Source organism: Indicator indicator, chromosome 2 (assembly GCF_027791375.1).
Source record: "Indicator indicator isolate 239-I01 chromosome 2, UM_Iind_1.1, whole genome shotgun sequence".
Classification (NCBI taxonomy): domain Eukaryota; kingdom Metazoa; phylum Chordata; class Aves; order Piciformes; family Indicatoridae; genus Indicator; species Indicator indicator.
Window position 1 is genome coordinate 43,117,772 of NC_072011.1, and position 25,296 is coordinate 43,143,067.

The following is a 25,296-nucleotide window of genomic DNA, read 5'->3' on the forward strand; positions in this document are numbered from 1 at the left end:
ACCATTCATGACCACAGAGAATATAATCACAGCTATGGTGAAAGTACAGAGTGCTTGTCAGAAGTGCCACGAGATTTTTGTCCTTTCCCAGAAGTTAACTGCTGTTATAAGACAAAAAGTGATGATAATGACTTTGTTGTCCATGTCTGTGCTGGTGCCACCAAAAAAGAAAGAAGATAGAAACTGAGAGCAAGGTATATACTACTTGATGTAGAGGCCACATTACCTTTAAATCTAGTCCCTCACAGACTGTGTCTGGAAGCTTGGAAAGAAATGGTTCACCTAAAATCGTGCATACATGGACTTGATCTCCAAGGACCTCAGGGATAGAGAACAAAATTGTGTTTCATATCTGACAGTGAGCCTGGATAGTAATTTTTAGGAAAGAAGCTATAGGATTGCAATTGACTGAACTCAGGAATTGACTAGAAATAAAGACAGCAAAGGCTGCTAGAGGGATCAGGTAAGACCTAGCTTGAGGTAAAGTGCATGTATGGGTGAATTTTGGCTTTGAACAATCAGAAACTGGAAACCAAGCATATGCTGTTTGGGGTTTAAAGCATAAAATTGTGAAGCTCCCCACCAAGCTGCCCTAATTAATCTGTAGAAAAGGAGTCCAAAGAGGTGATTCAACAATGAAAACGATATAAATTTATAGATAAATACAATCCTTAATCAGTGGGTACCACAATTTGAAATGATGGCTTTGGATCCTTTTGTCCCAAAATAAAATTCAGAAAACCTAATTTAATATCTTCTCCTTTTGATAAAGTTCACATATCTTGTGAAGTAAAGAAGGAAGCTGTTTTTACACTGTGGTATTTGGGATAATCAAAACTGGTATATAAAATTGTTACTGCTATCATCAGCTAACAATTTACTTTATCAGAAGTGTTAATACATTTTCTCTTTTCTTTTGGAAACTAGAATCTCTTCCCACGTCTTCTGCTGTGATTTCATCAGCTAAAGGCAAAATGAAAACAAAATGTACTCACTTATTTTATTTCTCACTTCATTTAATTTTTCTCCAAGGCATTTAGCTTCAGCAATCCTGTAAATGTAAGCATAACAATACAAAATTATTCTAAAGAACAGCTAGGTAAACTAGTTGTTTACAATAAAATACAGAATTACTCAGGACAAATTTTAATTTGTAAGTAAAATTAGTTTGAAAAATATTTCTATCAGAAAATAGTGTCCTATCTAAAAGAATCTATTTCTAAAAGAAACCATACCAAAAATAGGCTTACAAATGTATTTCACTTTTAAAGTTTTAAACATTATGTTATTTCAAATCTAACAGTTGGATTCTGTTAAATATTCATATTACACTACAATACTAATTTAACTATGCTACATTACTTGCACTATTTTAACATACATCTATATAAAAGTAAAACATATCCATACAAAGTCAAAATAAAATGTTTGAAAGTACTATAATTTGTTCATCAGGAATTCTCAAGTTTCAACTTGTAATTTGCATATTGCTGATGATCACTGATCATGCTGTGTGAAAATGTACATCCCAGTCACTAAGAAAAAAAATTAGTCTGTTATTCTGACTTTCAGATGATACTGAGCTACTTCTTAAATACCAATATAAATCAAAGCCACCTACAGGAAGATATGCAAATAGCAAGCAAGAAGCAGGCTGAGAAGGATAGAGAAAATAGATCAGGCTTCCATTTTTATAGTATGCTTGACCTCAAATCAAAACTGGAAATGTGGGGCTTTTAAATGTGAAATTCCCACCAGGTATGTTTCTGAATTAATTCACAGACCACTTCCTCTTTATATCCAAATAATCAAATCTTCACATCGTGTGTAAAATATTCTAGTGATGAGAAATTTCTTTTTTTAGCTTTTTGCCTTTTTAAAAATTTCTGTCAGTTTTCTGGTCTTTTACAGCAGTTGCTGTCATAGTTATTCTTTTACATTCATTTAACTCAGTACTATATAAATCTGTTTATGGCAAATGACATACATGTTACATTTTCAGATACCAAGCATATTCTGTTGTAAAAATAATGTCAGTCAATTCAATGTCCAACGGCAAAGTCTGAAGAGTTTCTGAGAGAACTGAGGCTTGTTCAAGGAAATATCCATTGTAATAGTCTAAATAATAACAGTTTAAAATGTAAAAGGATGCTTTGCTGCATTGTAACATTTATTGCAGGACATTAGGCTTGACATGAAATTCTGAAGCTGAAACTTGCTGAATTTTTTTTACAGGCAAAACTGTAATATTTAATTGTTAAGCAGGCATTCAGCTGATCTGGAAGAATATTGGTCTAGTTAAAGTAACTGAGGAAATCCACAAATTGTGTTTCTGTCTATCTCAAATAATGTCAAAACGCAGTAAGAAAATACTTCCTCTGAGGAGGCAGGGTTTGGAAAACTGCCTCATCTCAATTAGTCCATTTCCCTGTAAAACTGGAACAAGTCAGAATTTCAGGTCCCTGCTTCCATACCTGCTCACGAACATTTCCTGTCAAGGCTGAGCTCATCATGGCTAAATGGCTGAAGCTGAGGGTTTCTCAGCCCTTCATGTTTCTTAGTAGGAAGGCAGGAGCCTTTGAAGTATCTGTGTGACTTCTGTATAAGCTTTTTCCACTGGTAGAGCACCCAAGTAAGCCTTGTAGATGGTGTAAAGATCAAAGGCAAACACTGCAAAGTACATCTCTCTCTTTCTCTCAGCTCCCATGAGCCAAATACTCAGTTCATAAATTACTTAGTAATCCTTGAGGCAAATCTCCTGTTGGCTCTTGACTGATTCATGCTCACGGAGATTTAGCTGGACAAGCTGAAGCCAGTTATCTATTCAGCTCTTCTTATTCCTAGGTTTCTGCCAATAGTCGAATGGGCGATGCATCTGTTTCACAAACACTACAGTTTAAAAACTGGCACAATAACATAAACTGAAATTTGGCAATAATTTCTGATAGTCCAACAAACTCCATCTATGACTATGAAACACAATCAAAATAAACCAGATAAATTCATAAGATTTTACTCTCATAGTGAAAGGGAAAAAGCTAATTATGATACACCTCTAATAAAGAGGTGATATTATCTAGCATAAAGGTGATATTAGTACAAATAGTGGTGAGTGAACAATTATATTGCTAACTGAAAAAAGTTGATGTTTATGCAATACAGAGACCTTTCCACAGAAAGGCTGAAGTTGCCAAATCGTGCCTTCTATTACCTACAGGACAAATACTTCATGATGAAACCCTAAGGCATATTTAGCCATTAATTTTAGTGGAACAAGCATTTCTGCAAAGTTTTCCCTTTTGAAGGTAAAAGTCAGTAATTAAACTAAGAGTTTGAAAAACAAATCTCGGGTTCATAATGTAAACCAAAACAAACTCTGAGGCTGTGTAATGAGAGTATGGATACATTTAGTGAATTAAATTAACTAATTTTCAATTATTCATTCCATGAAGCTCATCCACAGGTACTGAAAAAAACAAGTCAGCTGCTAAACAGCTGAAGCAAGGAAGCAAGGAAAGAGGAAAGTGGAAAAATTAATGGAGAACAAAATGGAAACTGGATTTACATCACATCTGTCAGCTCAGCAGTATTTTACTACTGGAAATATTGACTAGGATGGGATTTAATAGATTTGTGCAGTATGCAATATTTCACTGGAGTGGCTCAGCTGGGAAGATTTCTTGGTAGTGTATTTAACCAGAAAATTAGATGTATTTTTTCCCTTTCTCAGAGAAAAAATGCTAAAAGAACAAGGTTGCTTTGAGAAGCAGGATGTAATGAAGTTCTCTAGAAGCTGAGTATAGGTAGTCCAAATGGCAGAAATCTGATTCTGTCTGGGCATAGACAGATTTTTTTTTTTAAGTTATTAATGTATAGAATGAAAAAGGAAAAGAATTGCTTTGTATTAAGTGCAAACTAAGCTGTTCAACATCACCTTTTCTATTTTACAAAGCCACTTCCTATATGCAAGCGTTCTAATAGGATAACTTGATCTATCTACTCAGTACTGAGTTATGTTACTGAGCTACTGCCCCTGTGAATAGCTCTGAAATAGCAGGTATATAGTTTTATGTCAAAACCTGTATTTCTTTTATGTTTGCTTTTTTTTTTAAACAAGACAAATCCTTTTCAGTATTTGATTCAATCAGTTGATTACATCTGATTGCTTATACACAGGTAGTTGTAGAGGGGGAAAAATTATATTGTAAATGTATGACAATGTATATTCACACCATAAGAATTTCACAGACAAAGCAATAGTTACAACTTTCAAAGTCAAACTTCCAACTTGACTCACTGACGGCTCACCATTAAATTAAAATAAGAATGATATAATGCACACAAAGTCTTAAGAAGATGAGCCAGGGGCTCCTGAGATAATATGAGCCAACAGGAAAAAAATCAGTGAAATACCTCAACGGAATGAAGGGGTGTTTCTCTAAGGAGATGACATGGCTGGCAGTCCAGCTGAAGTGCCTCTTACGCCAGTGCTCTTCGAAAGCTACGACCTGGTCACTGAAACTTTTTGAGACAAATCCCCTGGAGTGTGGCTACTGATGGCTACGGGCTCTTCAGAAAGGACAGGAGAAGAAGGAGAAAAGGTGTTTGCCCTCTACACCAAGAAATGGATAGAGTGTGAAGAGCTGTGACTGAAGAATGGCCACAAACAGGGCAAAACTTCTGGATAAGAATCAGAGACTGAGGCAACACAGGGAACCTTGTGGTTAGCTGCCCTATCAAGGGCCTTCTTAATCCACCTTTAAGAGGCATCACACTTGAAGGCTCTCTTCCTGCTGACAGACTTCAACAAACCCGACATCCACTGGAAAAGTAGCATAATGAACTACAGGCAATCCAGGAGACTCCTGGAATGCACTGAAAATAACTTCTTAAGTCAGGTAATAGACAGCCTTACCAGAGCAGATGCAATACAGGACCTGATGGTCACTAATACAAGAGAGCTGATCAGTGATGTCAAGATTTGAAGCAGCCTGGCCTGCAGTGATCATGCATTGGTGGAGTTCACAGTCCTGGGGAATATGGGTCAAACAAGGAGTAAAGTCTGGATCCTGAATTTTAGGATAGCAAACTTGCAGCTCTGTAAGAGTTAGTCAATAGGAACTCCTGGGAAATGGTCCTTAGGGACAAGGGAGCAGAACTGAGCTGGCAGGTCTTTAAGGACACTTTCCATAGAGCATAAGAGCTCTAAATTCACAGACATAAGATAACAGGCAAGGGAAGAGATCAGCATGGTTGAGTCAGTACAGGCTGGTCAAAGAAAAGGGCAAGAAGGAGATGCATAGGCAGTGGAAGTAGGGAGAGGTATCCTGGGAAGAGTACAGGGACATGACCCGGGTGCATAGGGCCAGGAAGGCCAAGGCATGACTGGAGCTGAAACTGGTAAGTGATACAAAAAACACAAAAGAAGGGTATGTCAGCCAGAAAAAGAGAGGTCAGGGAAAGCACACCATCTGTGACAAGCAAGACTGGCAAGATGGTAACAACAGAGAAGAAGAAAGTTGAAGTACTCAACAACTTTTTTGCCTCAGTTTCCACTGACAACCTCTCGAGTGGATGGAACACAAGACAAGGACTGGAGGAGAAAAGTCCCTCCCACTGTCAGAGAAGATCAGGAACTTGAACATACAGAAGTCTATGGGTCCTGACAAGGTGCATCCCAGAGTCCTGTGGGATTTGGCTGATGTAGTTGTCAAGCCATTCTCTATGACATTTGAAGAATACTGGCAGTCAGGTAAAGTCCCTGGTGACTGGAACAAGGGAAACACTTCACCCATTTTTAAACAAAGGTAGAAAGTTTGACCCTGGGAATTACCAACCTGTCAGTTTCACCTTTGTGCCTGGAAAGATCACAGAACAGATCCTCCTAGAAGCTATGCCAGCGCACTTCGAGAACAGGGAGATGATTAAAGATAGCCAGTATGACTTCACTAAGGCCAGGTGTTGCCTGACCAATTTAGTGGTCTTCTATACTGGGGTGATTACATCAGCAGGCACGTGTTATTCTTCTGGACTTCTGTAAGCCTTTGACACAGTCCCCTGACAACATCCTTCTCTCTGAATTGGAGAGATATGGATTTGATGGGTGGAGCTCTTGCTGGATATGGAATTGATTGCATGGTCACACCCAGAGGGTAACAGACAAGAGCTCAATGTCAAGATGGAGATTGATGACAAATGGTGTCCCTGAGGGTCTCCATACCGAGAGCAGTACTGTTTCATATCTTCATCAATGACACAGTGGGATTGAGCGTACACTCGGCAAGTTTGCAGATGACACCATGCTGAGTGGTATGGTTGACATGCCTGAGGGACAGGATGTTATCCAGAGGGGCGTGGATAAGCTCAGGAAGTGGGCCCACATGAACTTCTTCAGGCCCACAAGGCCAAGTGCAGGATCCTGCACCTGAGTTGGGGTAATCCCCGGTATCAACAGAAATGGGGGGTGATGGGTTTGAGAACAGCCCTGCAGAGGACTTGGGACTACTGGCGGATGTAAAGCTGGATGTGAGCTGACAACGTGCACTCACAGCCAAGAAGCCAGCCATATCCTGGCCTCCATGAAAAGAAGCATAGCCACCAGGTTGAAGGAAGTGATTCTGATATTCTATTCTGCTGTGATGAGACTTCATCTGGAGTACTGTGCTCATCTCTGGAGTCCTCAGCACAGGAAAGAGAGGGACCTGTTTGAACAGGTCCAGAGGAGTGCCACAAAAAATGATCCAAAGGCTGAAACACTTCTCCTGTGAAGAAAGACTAAGAAAGTTGGGGTTTTTCAGCCTGGAGATGTCTTTGGGGGACACCTTATTGCAGCCTTTCAGTACTTAATGGGGGCTTATAAGAGAGATGGGGAATAAACGTTTCTGCAGAGCCTGCTGAGACAGGGCAAGGGATAATGGTTTTAACTAAAAGAGTTTTAGACTAGTTATAAAGAAGAAATTTTTGATACAGAGGGTGATAAATCACTGGAACAGGTTGCCCAGGGAAGTAGTAGAGGCCCTTATCCCTCAAAATATTCCAAATTAGGTTGGACAGGGCTCTGAGAAACATGATCTACTTGAAGATGTTCCAGCTTCCTGCAGGGAGATTGAACTAGATGACTTTTAAAGGTGCCTTCCAACCCAAACTATCCTATGATTCTATGATAATTAGCAAGCCAAGACAGTCTACCCAAAATATCCAAAGGAAAAAATAAGACAGCTAAAAATAAGCAATTTGTGAACCAAATACTGTTTGTGGTATGACAGAAGTGGTTATGCAACTATAAACAAAATTATTAACATGAGGGCCTACATATGAAGGGAAGTTATGGTAATTTTTAAACATGTGGTATCCACACTCTTCTTCCTGTGCAATTTGAACACTGGCTGGGTAATGGAGCTTTTGTGTAACTGGTAGTTCAGAGCCTGCAATTGCAAATTACAGACTGGGTTTGAATACAAGTCCATTATAATGAACTCAGTAAACTTGGAGCTGTAAGGCATCTTTGCTAAAAATGACTGCAAATGGCAGTGAAAACTGTCTTGCTCCAGAGTATCAACTATAACAATAACAGTGATTTCAGCATTCAGCTGATGTGTATTAGAGAGGGGTTACCCAAGGCATTAGTCTGAATCTCTTTGCCCTTTAGAGAAAGCAAATCTGGCATCAAACTTTGTGGATTCTGCCCATCGCTATCACATGTTCTGAAACCAGAAGGAAATACTGGATTGTTTCATAGCAATAACAGAGAAAATATGGTAGTATTGTGATTAACTAGAAGAAACGCAGGGCATGGCTCAGAACTATGTTGCTCCTATTATGCTGTGAGTATGAAGTGTTCTGTACAGCAAGGTAAGAAATTATTGCAATGTAATAATTTAAGCAGTAATGATGTAGTGATGTGGTATCATATAATATACTCATCAGAAGAAAGGCGTTACTAAATATCCAGTATACACAGATAAATTCTTACATACATATCTTGATAATTTTTGTCCCTATGACTAAGTTACAAACCCAGGTAGATAGTTAAGAAGTATGAAAAAAGTCATAAACAGCAAGATCATGAATAAGTCACAGATATGGAGACAATTTCTTCCCTCGATTTCACTGAAATAAATGGCTATGACTCAGTGACCCTGGAAACAGTGTCTTTGATGGGTATTATGTCAGAAAATTGTGTTATTAATAAAGCAGGAGAAACTTAGAAAAGGAGAAAACCTCAGGACCAACAAAGAAAAAAAATCCCAAGCTTATAGGGTAGATTACTTGTGGCATCTTCAGTCTCAAAATCTTGATTGCTCTTGCACTACAAGGAGTGTTAACAATGAAACAGTGACACTGAAACCATATTGTTACCCAGTCAATACAGACAAATATTGGTGCTTTAATTTGAGATGCTTAAAATCTGCTTTATGAATAGTAATTTTTCAATGTTTTGCCATTCTCATCATCTTCATTGAAAGATTTTGAAGCCTTTCACCAGCATTAAATCAAGAAAAGAAAATTTCTTTTTTTTTTTTTTTTGAGTGCAAAACTGGCAGAGAGAAGCTAAAATCAGTTGGCAAACAAGTTAGGAACAACAGACAAAAGTGTATGTTAAACATCTCCTAGCATACTGTTCAACTCAGTGTTAAAGCCAATAAAGCACTTAGACAATGGAAATTGCAGTGATTGATTCAGTCACATGGATCTTAGTTTCTCCAGATAATTCATGACTTATCACAGTGGTTCAACACAGCTATAAAGATAAGATTACTAAAACCAGAGGAAATAGGCACTAAGATTCCTCATGCTACCTTCATATTCTATGCAGACTTTCATACTGACACCACTCAGTGCCTTCTGAATATGAAATACACCCAGTAAGAAAAGGTGAAGTTTCTGCTCCAAGTTCTCAATAGAAGCCTGGGATGTCTGGTGTAAAATTATGCATTCCTACCCAGACTTGTAATGGACTCTCAAATGTTTGCCTTCAGGTTTATCTTGCTGTGACACTCACCTCTGTTTCAGAAGCTGTTTGTTGTCCTCAATGGTTATATTGTCAGCATGGTCCCACTTAAATACTTCAAAAGCTTCCTGACATCCAAGGGACATCTTTCCTTCTGCCCCAAGAAAACAAACAAAAAAAGAGGAAACTACTTCAGAGTCATCAAAAGACAGACATTTTGCATTTATTTAACTTCCATTTAGACAAAGATAGCTGGTCAGTCCAGGGGTTCTGTATTCCACCAATGGAAAGGCTTCATCTGACAAGTTAGTTTCATTTAACATTCCTAAAGTCTAAATGTTTATGATGTATAATTTCTCAAGACAATTTTAAAAGTTCATAAGTAAAACCAAACTCTGAAAACTCAAAATATGTTAAACATCCTTAAGAGCAAGAGGGAGGCGTTTTCAAATGAGCAAACTGCAATTTGCTTCTGCATTTCTCATCACAGTTTCTTCATGTATGTTGGGATCACAAAAGATAGAGAGCGATCATGAAATGACTGAGTTCTCTATTCTCAGGGAAGTAAAGAGGCAGGGGCAGCAGAACTGTCACCTTGGATTTCCAAAGGGCAGACTTTGACTTATTTAAGAGTCCCTTGGGAGGCAGTCCTGAAGGGCAAAGGAGCCCAGGAAGGCTGGATACTCCTCAAGAGGGAAGTCTTAAAGGCATAGCAGGAGGAGGCTGTCCCCATGAAAGATGAGCCAGCAGCAAATTAAAACAGCCTGGCTGAACAGGGAGCTCTGGCTGCAACTCAGGGTGAAAAAAGGGAGTTTATGGCCTTTGTAAGAAGGGTCACAGACGATGACTACAAAGATACCATGAGGCTATGCAGGGAGAAAATTAGACAGTCCAAAGCCCAGCTAGAAATTAATCTAGATTCTGCTGTTAAAGACGATAAGAAATCTTTCTATAACCACATTAGCAGCAAAAAAGGGCCAAGGGAGAACCTCCAACCTCTATTAGATGCAGGAGGAAACATGGCGACAAAAGACGAGGAAAAGGCTGAGGTGCTTAATGCCGCCTTTCCCTCAGTCTTTAGTAACAGGACCAGTAGTACTCTGGGAATCCAACCCCCTGAGCTAGAAGACAGTGATCAGGAGAAGAATGATCCTCCTGCAATCCAGGAAGACATGGTCAATGACCTGCTGCACCACACAGATATGAGTCTATGGGACTAGATGGAAGGTTTTCTATGGATAAGTTTATGGACCAGCTGAGAGAATTGTGGTTGTTTAGTTTGCAGAAAAGGAGGCTCAGGGGACACTTTATCTCTCTCTACAACTGTAGAAAAGTGGGCATTGGTCTGTTCAACCAAGTGACAAGTGATAGAACAAGAGGAAATGGCCTCAAGTTGTGCCAAGGGAAGGTTAGACTGGATATGAGGAAGAATTTATTTACTGAAAGGGTAATCAGGCATTGGCATGGCTTGCCCAAGGAAGTGGTGGAGTCCCCATCCCTGGAGTTATTTAAGAGTTGCACAGACATAGTGCTATGGTTTCATCAAAGACTTGTCAGTATTAGGCTAATAGTTGGACTCGATGATCTTAAAGGTCTTTTCCAATCTAGGCATTGGCTCCTAAATATACCTGGAAAATTTCCAATATTCTTGGAAGAAAAATTATGTTTTTCATGCCCCTTTAAGTGAAGCAGATATTCTACCTACAGAAATGGTTGGTTTCTGTCTTTTACATATTTAATATAGTATTTTTTTTTCTTTTGTGCAACAGAAGGTCAAAATCTATTTAGCCTTCAAATCTTTTTAAAAATCACTATGGAAAAGTATTACAGTCTCTATTATTTATCAGTTGTCATTGCTAGATGATCTACAGATCCAAGTGAGAGATCATGCATCTGTATTACCATTAACAACAACAACAACAAAATATCAAAGACTAAGGAGAATGAAAGGTGACATGAGCATCCATGTTATCATGAGTACATACATGCTAATACATTAGCAGAGAGAAAAGGTGAGATTTGTACTTAAGTAAATTACAGTAATGAAGATAATTCAGGCGAAGAAAGGGGGAGGAATCTCACAATCAACCTGTGTGAAAAACATACCTCTAATTCAGTTTCACAGTCAAAATGATATTCCTTATAGTGGAATTTAATTCTCCTTAGTTTATTTCTCCCTTCAAGCCTGTTCTTCTGTCCCACTCTTAAGCCTTCCTTTCTGCTACACACTACTGAGACCCCCAAATCTATTGTGCACAAGGAGCTATAAAGTTTCCTGCTACATGAGGTTTCTTTACATCTTGGGCCAATGGACCCGTATTACCAATAACATATGTAGGCCAATTATTTTCTGGGTTACTTGCTTTGCAGTTTTGGTGTAAGTGGGGACAATACATTAACAAAATACACCTAACCAGGTCGCGTTGTGCAATACTGGGATGCTACACCTTATTGGGATCTAGCTCCATAAAATCCATTTTATAGTCATTCTGCACATGTTTGGCTCCTCCTCCTCCTCATACTTGGAAGTATCAGGATTATTCTCCACTGACTTTAGTGAGATTTCTGTGCTGTAAGATACTCTTTATAGTAAAGGCTGGTAACAAAAACTAGAACACAGGGGTCAATAACCAATACAAGTTAAAAAAATTAATTCAAGCTATAGTAGAAAAATTTGCCCTCTGTTTCAGTCAAAAGAATCAGCACATATGTTACTAATTTAATTTTTTTTAGTTGAAAATAGAACCACCAGGAATGTTTGAATGGAAAAGCACACAGAAATGCTCCGCCTTTTTTGAACAGGAAAATCAAAGAAAGATACAGGGCAGTGTTTACTGTTGTGTGATCCAAAGGAGCAGGCAGATTCAGGAAAAAATATTTTTCTGTGATGATGACCTGAGAATATAACGTTCATGTTTCATGTCTGACTTGAAGAAAAACAGGCGGCTTTGCAAGTAGAATTTTATAGCACATTCATCCCATTACTAGAACTAATTTTAATATGCAGCCTGAACTGACCCTCCAGAAATGCTTTTGTTGCAGAAAAAGTTTGTATTAAGTGCAGAAAGCCTGGACGAAATTCATGCTGAGTCTAAGATAAACAACGAAACACCCTTAACCATATGTAACACTGCAATGTAAAGTATTTAACCCTTCTGGCAGTGTCCTGCCTTTGAGAGCAGAAGTAGAAACACCAGAAAAAAGTTTGGAAAACAAAACTATTGCTGTGATTATTGCTTCTATCTGGCAGAAAAGTATCAATCAAAATTAAATTCTCCAGTGGTATTAAGATGCAGCAAATAAAGCACACAAAAATAGATCCCCAGAACTCTAGGGAAGGGGGAATTTTCTGGTTCACACAATCAATTTTAAGAAAATTTAGAAATATATGAAGTAGTAAGCAATCATATTTTGAAAATAGTATCTAAGGAAAGGAGCTTAAAAAGGCCTATTAAGATTGTACCTTAGCGTAATATGAACATAAAGCACCTACATAAGAATGTATGTCATTTAGGATAATAACAAGGGAATTTAACAATGTTAATATTAATAAAAGATTCCAAGAAACACTGGAAGCCTGATGGAGTAGTTGTATTTTCACTTTGCTCAGTAATACAGATTATTTCTACTCTGTGGTTAATTGTTTATCTTCAATCATGTTGTTTCTATTTCCTTAAATAATCTATGATTCCATAAAATAACTTAACTTTCTCTTAAATGGCCTTCAAGTGCAAATGTGCACTAATATTATTGATGTGCTTTTTCTTCTGGGCATAATTCAAACAAATAAACTACATGTTCTTTTAAAACAAAATGCTATTCAATTATTGGCTTTCTCCAGCTGTAAACTGAAATCTGTGTATATGAATATATACATGATATGAATAAAAGCAGACTTAAGAGAAGAAACTATTGATGATCACACATTTTCTGCATGCAAGGTAGTTGAACAGTTCAGCTGAAACTGTGAAAACAATTCCTCTTACTCTCACAGACCAAATAATTTCTCTTGCTTTTCTTTAGTACAAAGGTATAGTGTTACAAAAGAAATATTTGAAAACTCTTATCTAAGGCAGAATCATCATATCCTACAGGATGAGAACCAGGAAACACATGTCATCAAGTCATTATAATGTGAACTGGAATAATCATTACCATAAAAATAATTCAGATCATCAGAAAAAGCATAACATTTTCTTGCAATCTCATTCATGAAATCCCAGTTGACAGGGTTGATTAAAAAGTGATACATTTTACATCAAATTAATTTTAATTATGCTTTTTCTGTTAGGTTGTCTAAATTTGCTTTAATGTTAAAATACAAATATGCCCAACTAACAATGGGAAAATTGCAGCAAAACCATTATACAGAGGTTGGTGGTCTTGTTGAAAGGGCTTTAAACTAAACTTGAAGGGGGAGGGTGTGAAAACCAGGTGCATTAGAGATGAGCCTAATGACAGCCTTCAGTCTGCCATTTCACTTGAGGTGGAAGATGGTTACAATATCAAAATTATCTGTGACAAGACACACCAGGGTTGGAAGGATGGGGTGATAGTACGGGCCTTCAACCTGTTGCACTGAAGCATGCTGTGAGCACTGCAGCAAAGGCAAGGTCTTGCAGAGGTGAGCCAGGGGCCTCTGAGGTAATAGGAGACAGGAAGGTGGCTCCTGTGAAGTGCCTTGGGGGAACAGTGGGGTGCCCCTCTAAGAAGCTGACACAGCTGACAGCCCAGCTGAAGTGCCTCTACACCAATGCACACAGCATGGGCAACACACAGGAGTTAGAAGCTACCGGGCTACAGGAAAGCTACGACATAGAGGCAATTACAGAAACTCAGCGAGATGAATCCTATGACTGGAGTGTAGCTGTCGATGGCTACAAGCTGTTCAGAAGGGACAGGAGAGAAAGAAGGAGTGGAGGTGTTGCCCTCTATGTAAAGAAGTGGATAGAGTACGAAGAGTTGTCACAAAAGAATAGCCACAAGCAGGTTGAAAGCTTATGTGTAGGTACTAGGGATTGCGACAACAAAGGGAGCTTTGTGGTACGAGTCTACTACAGGCTGCCTGACCAAGTGGAGCCTATTGGTGAAGCCTCCTTACTCCAGCTTGAGAAGACATCAAGACCACAGGCTCTTATCATTCTAGGGGATTTTAACCACCCCAACATCTGCTGGAAAAGTAGCACAGATTGGTGTAGACAATCCAGGGGGCTCCTGGAGCACCTAGATTACAACTTCCGAAGATAAGAAATTAACAGCCCTACAGGAGGGGATGTGTTGTCGAACCTGCAGGTCACAAATGCAAGTGAAGTCATCAGGGATGTCAAAGTTGAAGGCAGCCTGGGCTGCAGTGATCATGTGCTAGTGCAGTTCACTGACCTAAGGGCTATGAAGCCAATGAGAAGCATAGTCAGGACTCTAAAGTTTAGAAAAGCAAATTTCCAGCTCTTCAAGGAGTTAGTAAATAGGACCCTGTGGGAAATAGCCCTCAGGGACAAGGGAGCAGAACAGAACTGGTAGATTTTTGAGAATGTTTTTCATATAGCACAAGAGATCTCAATCCCCCCACATGTAAGAAATTGGGCAAGGAAGGCGAGAGACCACCACAGCTGAGTTGAGACCTGCTGGTCAAACTAAAGGGCAAGTTGGGGCTACAGAGGAAATGGAAAAAGAGGCATCATGTATAGGGATGAGGTCAGGAAGGCCAAGGCACAGCTGGAACTAAACTTGGCAAGGGATGTAAAGAAAACCAAGAAAGGCTTCTACAGGTACATTAACCAGAAAAAGAAGGTTAAAGAAAGAGTTAACCCCTGCTGTTGCCCAACAGTGGGCAACTACTAACAATGGACGAGGAGAAGGCTGAGACTCTCAAAAACTTGCCTCAGTCTTCACTGGCAACCCCTCTCCCTCCCCTCTCCCCTCTCTCTTTGAAAAGTCCTGGCAATCAGGTGAAGTCCCTGGTGACTGGAAGAAAGGAAACATTATGTCCATTTTTAAAAAGGGTAGAAAGGAGGACCCTGGGAACTGCTGACCTGTCAGCCTCACCTCTGTGCCTGGGAATATCATGGAATAGATCCTCCTAGATGCCATGCTGAGGCACGTGGAAGACAGGGAGGTGATTCAAGACAGCCAGCATGGCTTTACTAGGGGCAAATCCTGCCTAACCTAATGGCTTCCTATGATAAAGTGACTGTGTCTGTGGAGAAGGGATGACCTATGGATGTGATCTATCTGGAATTCTGCAATGCCTTTGACTTGATACCCCCCACAACATCCTACTCGCCAAGTTGGAAACACATTTGATAGGTGGACTGTTCAGCAGATAAGGAATTGGCTGATGGTCACATCCAGAGGATAGTACTCAATGGCTTGAAGTCCAGATGGAGAGCAGTGACAAGTGGTGTCCTTCAAGGGTCCGTAGTGGTACCTGTACTGTTTAATACTTTTATTAATGACATACTGGGATCAAGTGCACCATCAGGAAGTTTGCAGATGACACCAAGTTGAGTGTGTTGCCAATATGCCAGAGGGAGAGGATGTCATCCAGAGGGACCTGGACAAGCTGGAGAGATGGGCCCAGGTGAACATCAAGAGGTTCAACAAGAGCAAGTGCAGGGTTCTGCACCTGGGCTGGAACAACCCTCACAATCAATACAGACTGGGGTATAATGTGATAGAAAGCAGCCCTGTGGAAAAGGACTTGGGGGTGCTGATGGACAAGAAGCTGGACATGAGCAGGCAGTGTGTGCTTGCAACCCAGAAGGCCAATCACATCCTGGGCTGCATCAAAAGATGCTTTGCCAGCAGATCCAGAGAGGTGATTCTGCCACTTTGCTCTGCTCTGGTGAGACCTCACCCGGAGTACTGTGTCCAGGTCTGGTGCCCTCAATGCAGGAAGGACATGGAGCTGATCCATGGACATGGAGTGGGTCCAGAGCAGGGCCACAAAAATGATTACGGGGTTGGAGCACCTCTGCTATGAAGGCAGGCTGAGGGAGCTGGGGCTATTCAGCCTGGGAAAGGGAAGGTTATGGAAAGACCTAATAGCAGCCTTCCAGTACCTGAAGGGGGCCTACCAGCAGGATGAATAGAGACTGTTTACAACGGCCTGTAATGATATATAATAATATCCATTGTGATTATTCCAGGACTGAATACACAAACTTAGACCTTACTTTGTTGCTACAAGTGATCAACCATGACTGTACAAATTTATATGACCATATAGTTTTTTTAAATGCATCCAGCACTCTCAAATCCTAGTGCAGCTTGCTTTAGTGATCACAGTTTATTAACACTGGACCATTTAAAAGTTTTTCATTAAGATTTTTTCATTAGGATTTCAAGAGTGCTCAAACTGCAAATGGCACTTCAGAGTGCTGAGCCTGTCCACCTTCTTTCTTTTGGTTTGTTTGATGGAAAAAGGTTTATTGCTCAGAGGGAGAAGACCTTCATAAAGTTTAATGCATGAAACCCACAGAAAACATTTACATTGCTCTTTAGTTAAGTCTGGAAAATTTTGTCAAACAATAGCATGAAATCGATGTTGTCTTTGTCAGAAAGCAGAATCACAGTGTCTCTTTACAACCCCACGCTGTAACCAGATTTTGATCCTCGTATGAGAGCTCCAACGGGGTTCCAGTAACCCTCATGCTAGAGGCTGTCAGTTTAACCTGCAAAAAGAATTGGAAGCAATTCTCCAGGAGAGAATAATTAAGTTTGCAAGTTGAGATGTTCTGAGTGAGAAACATTAAAACTGTTAACAAAAGCAAACTCTGGAGAACAGCTGTTCAGGCCATGCATTCTGATGAGAAAGGCATCTATCCACATATCTGCCCACATATCGGTTTTCCAGAAAATACACTTTCACAGTAGAAGACTTCATCTTTCTATTCCTAGTAAGTGGTCTGTTGGACAAGAATTGCCAAGTCTTCCACTGAAATCAATAGGAACATAGAATCCTCTTGGCTCAAGGAAAGCTCTCATTCAAGGGAGATTTTGAAACGTCAGGGTGGCAGCTAGTGTGAATTACACGTCTTCGTGCTTATGAAGACTGTCAACCTGTTACACGCTATTATGCATTTCCACTTATCAGATATGAACAAAGGAATGTGAAGACTTCAAAAAGAAACTAAAGACAAATCATTTGTTAAGTCTTTACAATAAACCAAAATTATTAGAAGTGTTTGCATGTAAGCATAATCCATTACATCTTTACTAAGATCCCTGAAGATATAACAGCCATCTGTTTGGAATGGAAAAAGTAGATGTAACAGAGCTTCAGAATAATGAATCTATAAAGAATAAATAAAAATGGGAAAACAAACCCAAAACTAATATACAAGTACATCCCCACAGTAAAGCTCAGCTAAACTCGTCATGAAAAGCATATTACATACAGCTATCTTCATTAGACTGCAATTGAAAAATGGGAAAGACATAAAACAAGGTTGCTCATGGTACCCCTGCAGTGTTAAACTGAAAAAACGGTCTCTGGAAAAGACAAAAGCCTCAAAGCAGACTCAGAATATTGAGACTCAATGAACCAAATAAAGCTTTGCTATAATTTAATTTCTCTGGCTCTGGAGTTTATTTACAAGGGAGAGGCACCCAACAGTGCCTTGAGACATGAACATGTTTATTGTGATACTGAATGTTGATCTAGGCAGATCAGACTGCACTGTACAAGTGCAAATTTCTACTGTGCAAATGCTGGAGTTAACTGGCACATGAATCATTTACCTAAGCATAATTTTATCCACATAAAATTGATTGACAAAGTTAACTATTCCATATATGTTGAAATAATTTATAAACAGAAGGGAAATCATGACTAGCACTGCAAATGCCTAACAGCAAAGAACAAACTTGTACAAGAGCCTGTTGGACACAAATAAAACAAAAGTACCATTTCTACTGTAATGAATATTGTTAAGGACATGAAATTACCAAAAAATGGGATAGGTTTAAGATTACTAAAATAAAAGAGCAAAAATGAAATGTTACATGCAATATAAACTTTGCAAAAGCCAGTTTTTATAAAGTTCAACTGGAGTGCTTAAAAAGAATAAAAAATTCACAACAAACCACTTAAAGGATTCCCATTAGAAGTAGATTATGCTTTTATCTACTTATGCTTCTGTATTTTATTTGAAGAGCCAATGGACAGTAGGGTTATCAAATTCAAAGATGGAGCAGGGGAGCCAAGGGCACAGTTAGAGGATCCTTAGCATGAACAAAAGTTTTTTTTCATATCAGCAGTGAGGAATGCAATAGTGTATCCATTGATACAACCAAGTTCTGATACCAGTATTATTGCAGAAATATTTTTGCATTTCAAGTATGACAGCTCATATGTCTCAGAAAAAAAAAACCAGCTACTATTTGCAACCATTTACTTCTTTAAAGCTGCTTGTGACATCATATTTGATTATATAATACATATACAATTTGAAAGTCCTTAATTAGTAGGTACAAAGAATAAGCCTGAAATGAAGCATGGCAGGCTTGGCAGAAGCTCAGGGGTGGATACAAGGGAAACTATGAAGTCAAACCCACAAGAACTTCAGGAGACCCACCCAAAAGCACTAACACTTCTAAACAAAAAAAGATTCACTTTTGCTTATGCTGGAATCACACTATTTAAATAACTTCTTACAACACTTAAGACTGCATTGTGCAGTTTATGTTAAATATTAGAAACCCATTAAATGAGAAGTACATTAAATATTAGAAATAGTGCATTTCCCTCTATTTGTAGAAGTCTAAATCTGTTCCTTTTAATAGTTGATGCAATTATAGAAATGTTACTAAATGTAAGAAACTGCCAATACCTTAGGCCTACTGTGCTTAAGATGAAGATTTCAGTCAAGATTGAGCAAATTAAATTCGGTTTGACAGCATTCATGTATTTGCCATGTTGCAGTAGGCAACATTTGCCAATTCTGGTTTAGATCTGAAAAAAAGTTTTTATTTTCAAGCACTTACCTGTTTTTTTCAACTAGACCATGTTTAAAAATATATGGAATACTCTCAACAAAATCTGTCTCATTTGCATGTGTTGTTTTGAGGGATGTATATGGTATTTAAGTTCTTAATTTTAGACAAAAAAAATTACTGTAAGGGAATAAGGATATTTTAAGAGCTCCAGCAAATGACAACCTACATCAATGGAGTCATGACAGCTTGGACTAAATGTGAGTGAAGCTTTTGTGTCAGGGACATCTGTAGAGATCCACATGTATTTTTGGTGCCTGAAGAATTGTCTGCAACATCAGTCTTGCCAGTAACACCATAAACCACAAAAGAGGCATATTTCATTTTCAGAGTCGTTTAGCAGAGGAAAAATGACTGGTTATAAATGTCTATTTGGTTTTGGAAACTTAAACATACTTTTAATTTCTTATCATATTTTAGCTTTATTCTTTAAGATACTGAGGTTTTCTGGAGTAGAAATCTGTATGCACTATATCTTATGTACTTAAGAAAGAAAAAGGATCTGCAGTGGTACATCATCAATTGTATGTTAAGATAGCTTGGGGCTATATTTCAGGCTATAAACAACATTGTTTGTTTGTTTTTTATTTCTCAGAAGAAACTCAGCTCCAAAAGAATGGAGTTTACTGAGGTAGAGCTGAGAGAAGAAACCATGAGATACACTCTATGGCAAGCTATCTCTTCTCACCAGTCAACAGCCTGGATTAACTGGCTTTTAACGAGCTTGCTATCTACTTATATTTAGGATCCTGTTGCTTATTCATTTTGGCAGCTGACAATTAACAGTTAGGAAATGAGTGAAACTTCTTTGTAAGAGTGAACTTTGATTCTTGCTCTCTTGAAGCTTTATCAGAGTTTGCCTCCAATAAAGTTTGCCTCAGTCAGCATCCCCTCTTTCTCGTATCATTACTGATGTTTTGAATAACAGTTGCCAAAGAAGTCAATGTATATTAAATGTGCTCTAAGTATACACACAAAATTAAGCCTGATAATTAGACTAATATTCTCAGAACTGAGGACTCCTAAGCATGTGATAAGCTCCAGAAGTTCAGCAACAGGAGTTCTGTGTACATACAGCAGCATAAATTTAGAGAATGTGTAACACTACTTAGGTGCCTACATGCCAAACATCTACCCTGAATTCTTTATGGATTTAAGCACATTGTGCCTCTAAAGCTTAGTAAACCTAAGTAGTTGGTAGTTCATGTAGAAAGACAGCAGTTTCTGTAAGACGTATTTCCCATTTTAACTGAAATGGTTTTGAAATAGGAGCCAAGGAATAAAAGGAGGAGATAACAATAGGACCTAAACTTACACATAAAAATAAATTGTGTTAACTTCTTCCATAATTTTTCACTTTAGATGTTCAAAACTTTATAAAATTGTTTTTACAAACCTTTTAGCTACCAGTAGCTAAAATTTCAGCTCATTATTGTGGACTTTCTTCTGTTGCTAAAGGCTTTTTACTTGTTTTTAAAACTCTTTTGATTATATCTATTTTATTTTCATTTTAAAAAAACAAACCAAACAAACAAAAAACCCAAACCTATCTTGAAGGACTGAATTATAAAGAAAGCATGATATTTTTATATACTGTAAAGAAAATAAGACTCTGAATTCTATATAAATTCTTTTAAAAAATTAATTTTGACAAACTAAAGTATAACTGTACTTGCCTTCTGATTCAGCACGAACCATCTATGAGACTGAGGTTTAAATAAAGCTATAATTTGCAATATTTAATAAAACATTTTTTATAGCAGCATTCAAAATGTTTTATTAAGAATGTGAATTACAGCTATATTTAAGTTAGTTTTACCAAAATCCTATTACACATTAAAGCAGAACAAACAGATCAGGAATCAAATTCATTTTTGCTAATAATAATGACAAATAGCATGCACATTACATTTTTAAAAGCAAAATTATGCAAGACATTAATATTATTTACTTTCAATATTCCAAGAATAAAACCTTCAGAAACATATTTCTTCAGCAGAAAGACTAATTTTTACTTGAACATTCTTTAAATACCACAGAAAGTTTACTTAAGTTCACATGGGTTTGAGTTATAGCCATTAGTAGTCATCGTTTGCAACAAGAGAATTCCTGGCTCTATGGAAACACTGATAAACTAATCAAAGCGGAAAAGATTTCAAGTAGTAACAGGCCAAAAAAAATACATGAACAGCTGATCAAATTTTTTGGATATCAAAATGCAGCTATATCAAGACCTTTAGCAATGCCGCTGAAGTCTGTTAAAAAGTGATAGATCATTTCCACCCCCAGTAATTTCATTTTGCAGGGTGAAGCAACAAATGAGGTATCTTCCTTTTGCTTTTATTAATATTCTTTTGCCTGCCAAGACTGAAATCACTGATTGTTGTCCAGTAGCACTGGATATTCATGTTGATTTTATGTGAGCTGTATATTAAACATATATGTACTGATTTTATGTTAATGTTTAACTGTTTCATTCTTGTACTGGGTTACATAAAGTGCAACATGGGAAGAATGCTTTAATGTCAAAGACAACAAGAAAGGTTTTTGTAAGGAAGGCTAGGGAAAATGTAGCTCCTCTGTTGAATGAGGTGGGGGCCTAGTTACAAAGAACATGGAAAAGACTGTTGTACTGAATCCCTTCTTTGCTCTGTCTTTACTAGCAAGACCAGCCTTCAGTTACCATAGGTCCCAGAGTACATGGGGAAAGTCTGCATTAAGGACGACAGGATAAGAGAGGGGAATACTTAACCAAATTAAACAGATAAATGGATGGGCCTTGAGGTGGACAGGAGTGCTGAGGGAGTTGGATGATGTTACTGTGAGGCTATTCATGATAACCTTAGATCAATCAAAGTGACTGGGAGAAGCATCCAAACACTATAGCAAACATCACTCCTAACTCTAAAATGGGTAAAAAGGACCCAGGGAACTACAGGTCACTCAATATCACCTCAGTCTCTGGGAAAGTGACAGAGCAACTAACCCTGGAAACCACATCCAGGCATGTGAAGGACAGGGGAAGTGGTGCTCTGTCAAACCATCCAAAAAATGAAACAGGATAAGATCAATGTAACAATCATAATCAAGAAAGAGTAATCAAATTTCAACATCTATTCAGCTGAGCCCTTAAATTTTTGTACCCACAGGCTAATTTCTAGCTGCAAGATCGTTTCCTTCCTATCTTACAATTCTTTTTGCAGTTTATAACACGACAAACTTTAATTTCTCACTTCCAGTATCCTGTTTAGAAAGCTCCTCTGAACTTTCTACCTGAAATGTTTACAAACCTTCTAATCTAGCGTTGTGTAGTATTCATTACTACTTCATATCAAAATGATATGAAGTAATCAATACCATCATTTACCCTGTACAATTTCACTCTGCTTGATATTTGCTCCAATGAGTTTCATAATTACATTTCCCTACAAGTTTCAGTTAAAAAGGTAAAGTTTTAAATTTGTCTTAAAACATTTCCTTTTTCTTTAAAAAAGGTTCTTACCTGTGACTTGTTAATTGAGCTAATAAGCAACAGCTCATTCATAAGATCCTAAACTCATGACTTCATAGGTAGTATTATTTGATTTAATCTCATTTTGCCTATGGTATATACACAAAATATCATGCATTCTTTCCTGCAGAATGATCCTCTTGGAAATCCACATCACAAAAAAAAAAAAAAAAAGCCACCCCAAAACAAAAACCCCAAGGCCCTGGATCATTTGTCATGAATTTGTACTGCATAAAAATATACCTGCCACATGGGAGCATGGGCATACATCAGACTTATTTTGTGCTTGCTGAAGTATTTTGCTTTTATGTTTTCACAGAAGAAAAAGTTCTTGTAAAATTTTCCAGCCATTCATATCTCCACTCCTCTGCCACTGGCTAGCAGACTTGTCCATGTGAGTACTCCCTAACTGGTTTCAGCCAAAAATTATTTATGTATTTTTAAATAGCAAGTCTTTGCTGCTCTAGTAAAGCCTAGATAGGTGGATATGACAGAAGTAGAAAGTCTGGTAGTTATGAACAGTAAGGGACAGTAACCTCATGTGGAAGAGGAACTGTATCTAGAACAATCTCAAGGAAGGCAGGTGAGAAGAAACCATGTGTTGGATGTAAGAGGGACTGCATAGCAGAGAGAAGCTGCTTCTAGCATTCTTACAACACATCTCAATCTCAAGAAATTCTAAGATAAATCAGTCGTTTGCTTCATACAATAGTTTACAGAAAATTTTGGAGAGTTGCATTTTCATAAAAATGTAATCACTATCTAATATATCACCCTAATATATCAATTTATGCAGAGAAACAATCATGTATACTGAAGGGAAATACTGCTTTTATCACCAAAATATAATTCACAAACTATGTCAGCTAAGACCTTGGGAGATGATTTTTCTTTCTGGTTATAAATTAATAGAACATTAATTATTGTCAATGAATATCTACTTACAGGCATCTAAGCTCCTAACGTGACAACAGAGTTCCTATCATCTGATTGTATTCACTGATATCCCTCTTTCATTACTTTAGGAATGAGAGTACTTTTGCTCTGGCAATTTTACAACACATGAGATTAAAAGTTGTCATTGTATAGCCACAGAACAACTGCAGAATGATAACTGTGTGGATGTATTCTTTTCTTACCCTTGATATACAATAAAATGAATACTCAAAATGCGTAGTTTCCATTTCAGTCGCAGTTCAAAAAATTAGTTCATTAAACAAACCCAACCAACACACACCTAGATGTCTGCAGATGTTCAAGCGAAGAAGGACAGGAGGAAATCAGGCTGTAGTTTTACCAGAATTAGTGAAAGTTAGTATTGCTTAGCCCAATTCTATGTATCAGCTAAAGGCCTCTAAAATTTGCTTGTGAAAAATTTAAGACTTCCTGCATATAAGGACAAACATGAAAACTCAAAATGATACAAGCAGCAACCTCATTTCTTATCTCAAGACTAGAAGTAGTATGTGGTAACAATTATAGTTTAGCATTGTCTCCAGAATGCTTCAAAGAAATAAATTGTTGAGAAATGTCATTAATGCAGAAATATTTCTGGAATTCAAGCAAATATCCTTGTTTAATCCTCTTGGCACAGAAGACTAAGAAGCATTTGGGAAAAAATAACCCCAAACAATCCATACAATTGTAACAATGCATATGATCTAGAAGTAATACTCAAAACTCTGTATGTTTTACATTGAAAAACATTAAGCTCCCCAACTAATACTATCACTTAATGAGCTCAGAAATTTAGTTTAAATTCACCATTGGTGCAAATCCTGTCATTTTTCCAAACTTCACTGATATGCATTTTGAAGCACATCATTACAAAAGAAGATAAAAAGAATTTGCATTACACAAAACAAAACCCCATACCTGAAATACAACCTTTAATTTCCAATATTATTGTGAAAATGCAGGATATCTCTAGGGTTTAGATTAACGAGATTGAATGTGAGAGGTCCCCACTGGCAGTCATGTCATCTTCAAATAGCTAAAAATAAGTTATTTTTTACTACATGGTATGTGTAGCCCTTTGCAGTCAGATCTCGAAGTCTCCTCCCTGCAATCTCAGCAACAGCAACCTCAGGCCACATACCTCAAGCACATAGTGTGTTGGAAGCAGCACAGGATTGACACTGGCCATGAACAGTGTTTGCACATTGCTGCTGCTAAAACTTGGAATGATAATTTTTTTGTTAAATATATCAATGCATTTTAATAAAGAGCTACTACTTAATGATAAGAAACTGGCATATTTTGATCTTAGAGTAAAAAGAGCTATAAGCACTGTGCAATTACTGGACAATGAATTCCTACTTCCCCACACTCTGCAGGTGAAATCTCACCACAGATAGTAGGCCACTGAGATTATTATGGTACGTTGAGTGCTGCAGAGAAAAAAATCTCTGTGTCTTACCAAAATGAGAATGAAAAGGAGAGACTGATAAGACTTCGTAATTTCTGCTCAGTTGACCAAAAGATCTCTCTGGGCAGTCTGTTCCAGCACACTGTCACCCTCACTGTAAAGAAGTGTCTCCTTGTCTTGAGGTGAAACCTCCTGTGCTCTAGCTTGTACCTTTTGTTCCTAGTCCTATCATTGGGTATAACCAAAAAGAGACTGGCACCTTCATCTTGACACCCACCCCTCCGGTATTGATAGATGTTGGTAAGATCCATTTTCAGCCTTCTCCTGTGAAGACTAAACAGCCCCAGTTGTCTCAGTCTTTCTTCATAACAGAGATGCTCAAGTCCCAAAATCATTCTGCCATAACAATAAATACCCACATTTGGCAAAATAATCATTCCCTGTCTTCATATGCAGCAACTACACCCCATG

At 38.0% G+C, this 25,296-nt stretch overlaps 1 protein-coding gene across 1 annotated transcript in view; it reads right to left on the minus strand.

The window, feature by feature from the left end:
- The window catches only part of KIF6 (kinesin family member 6), a 167,636-nt gene that overhangs the window by 50,374 nt on the left and 91,966 nt on the right, over window positions 1–25,296 (minus strand). Inside the window, 2 exon segments of the mRNA XM_054395319.1 lie at window positions 996–1,051; window positions 9,002–9,104. Of these exon segments, the coding sequence (XP_054251294.1) occupies window positions 996–1,051; window positions 9,002–9,104 (159 nt within the window).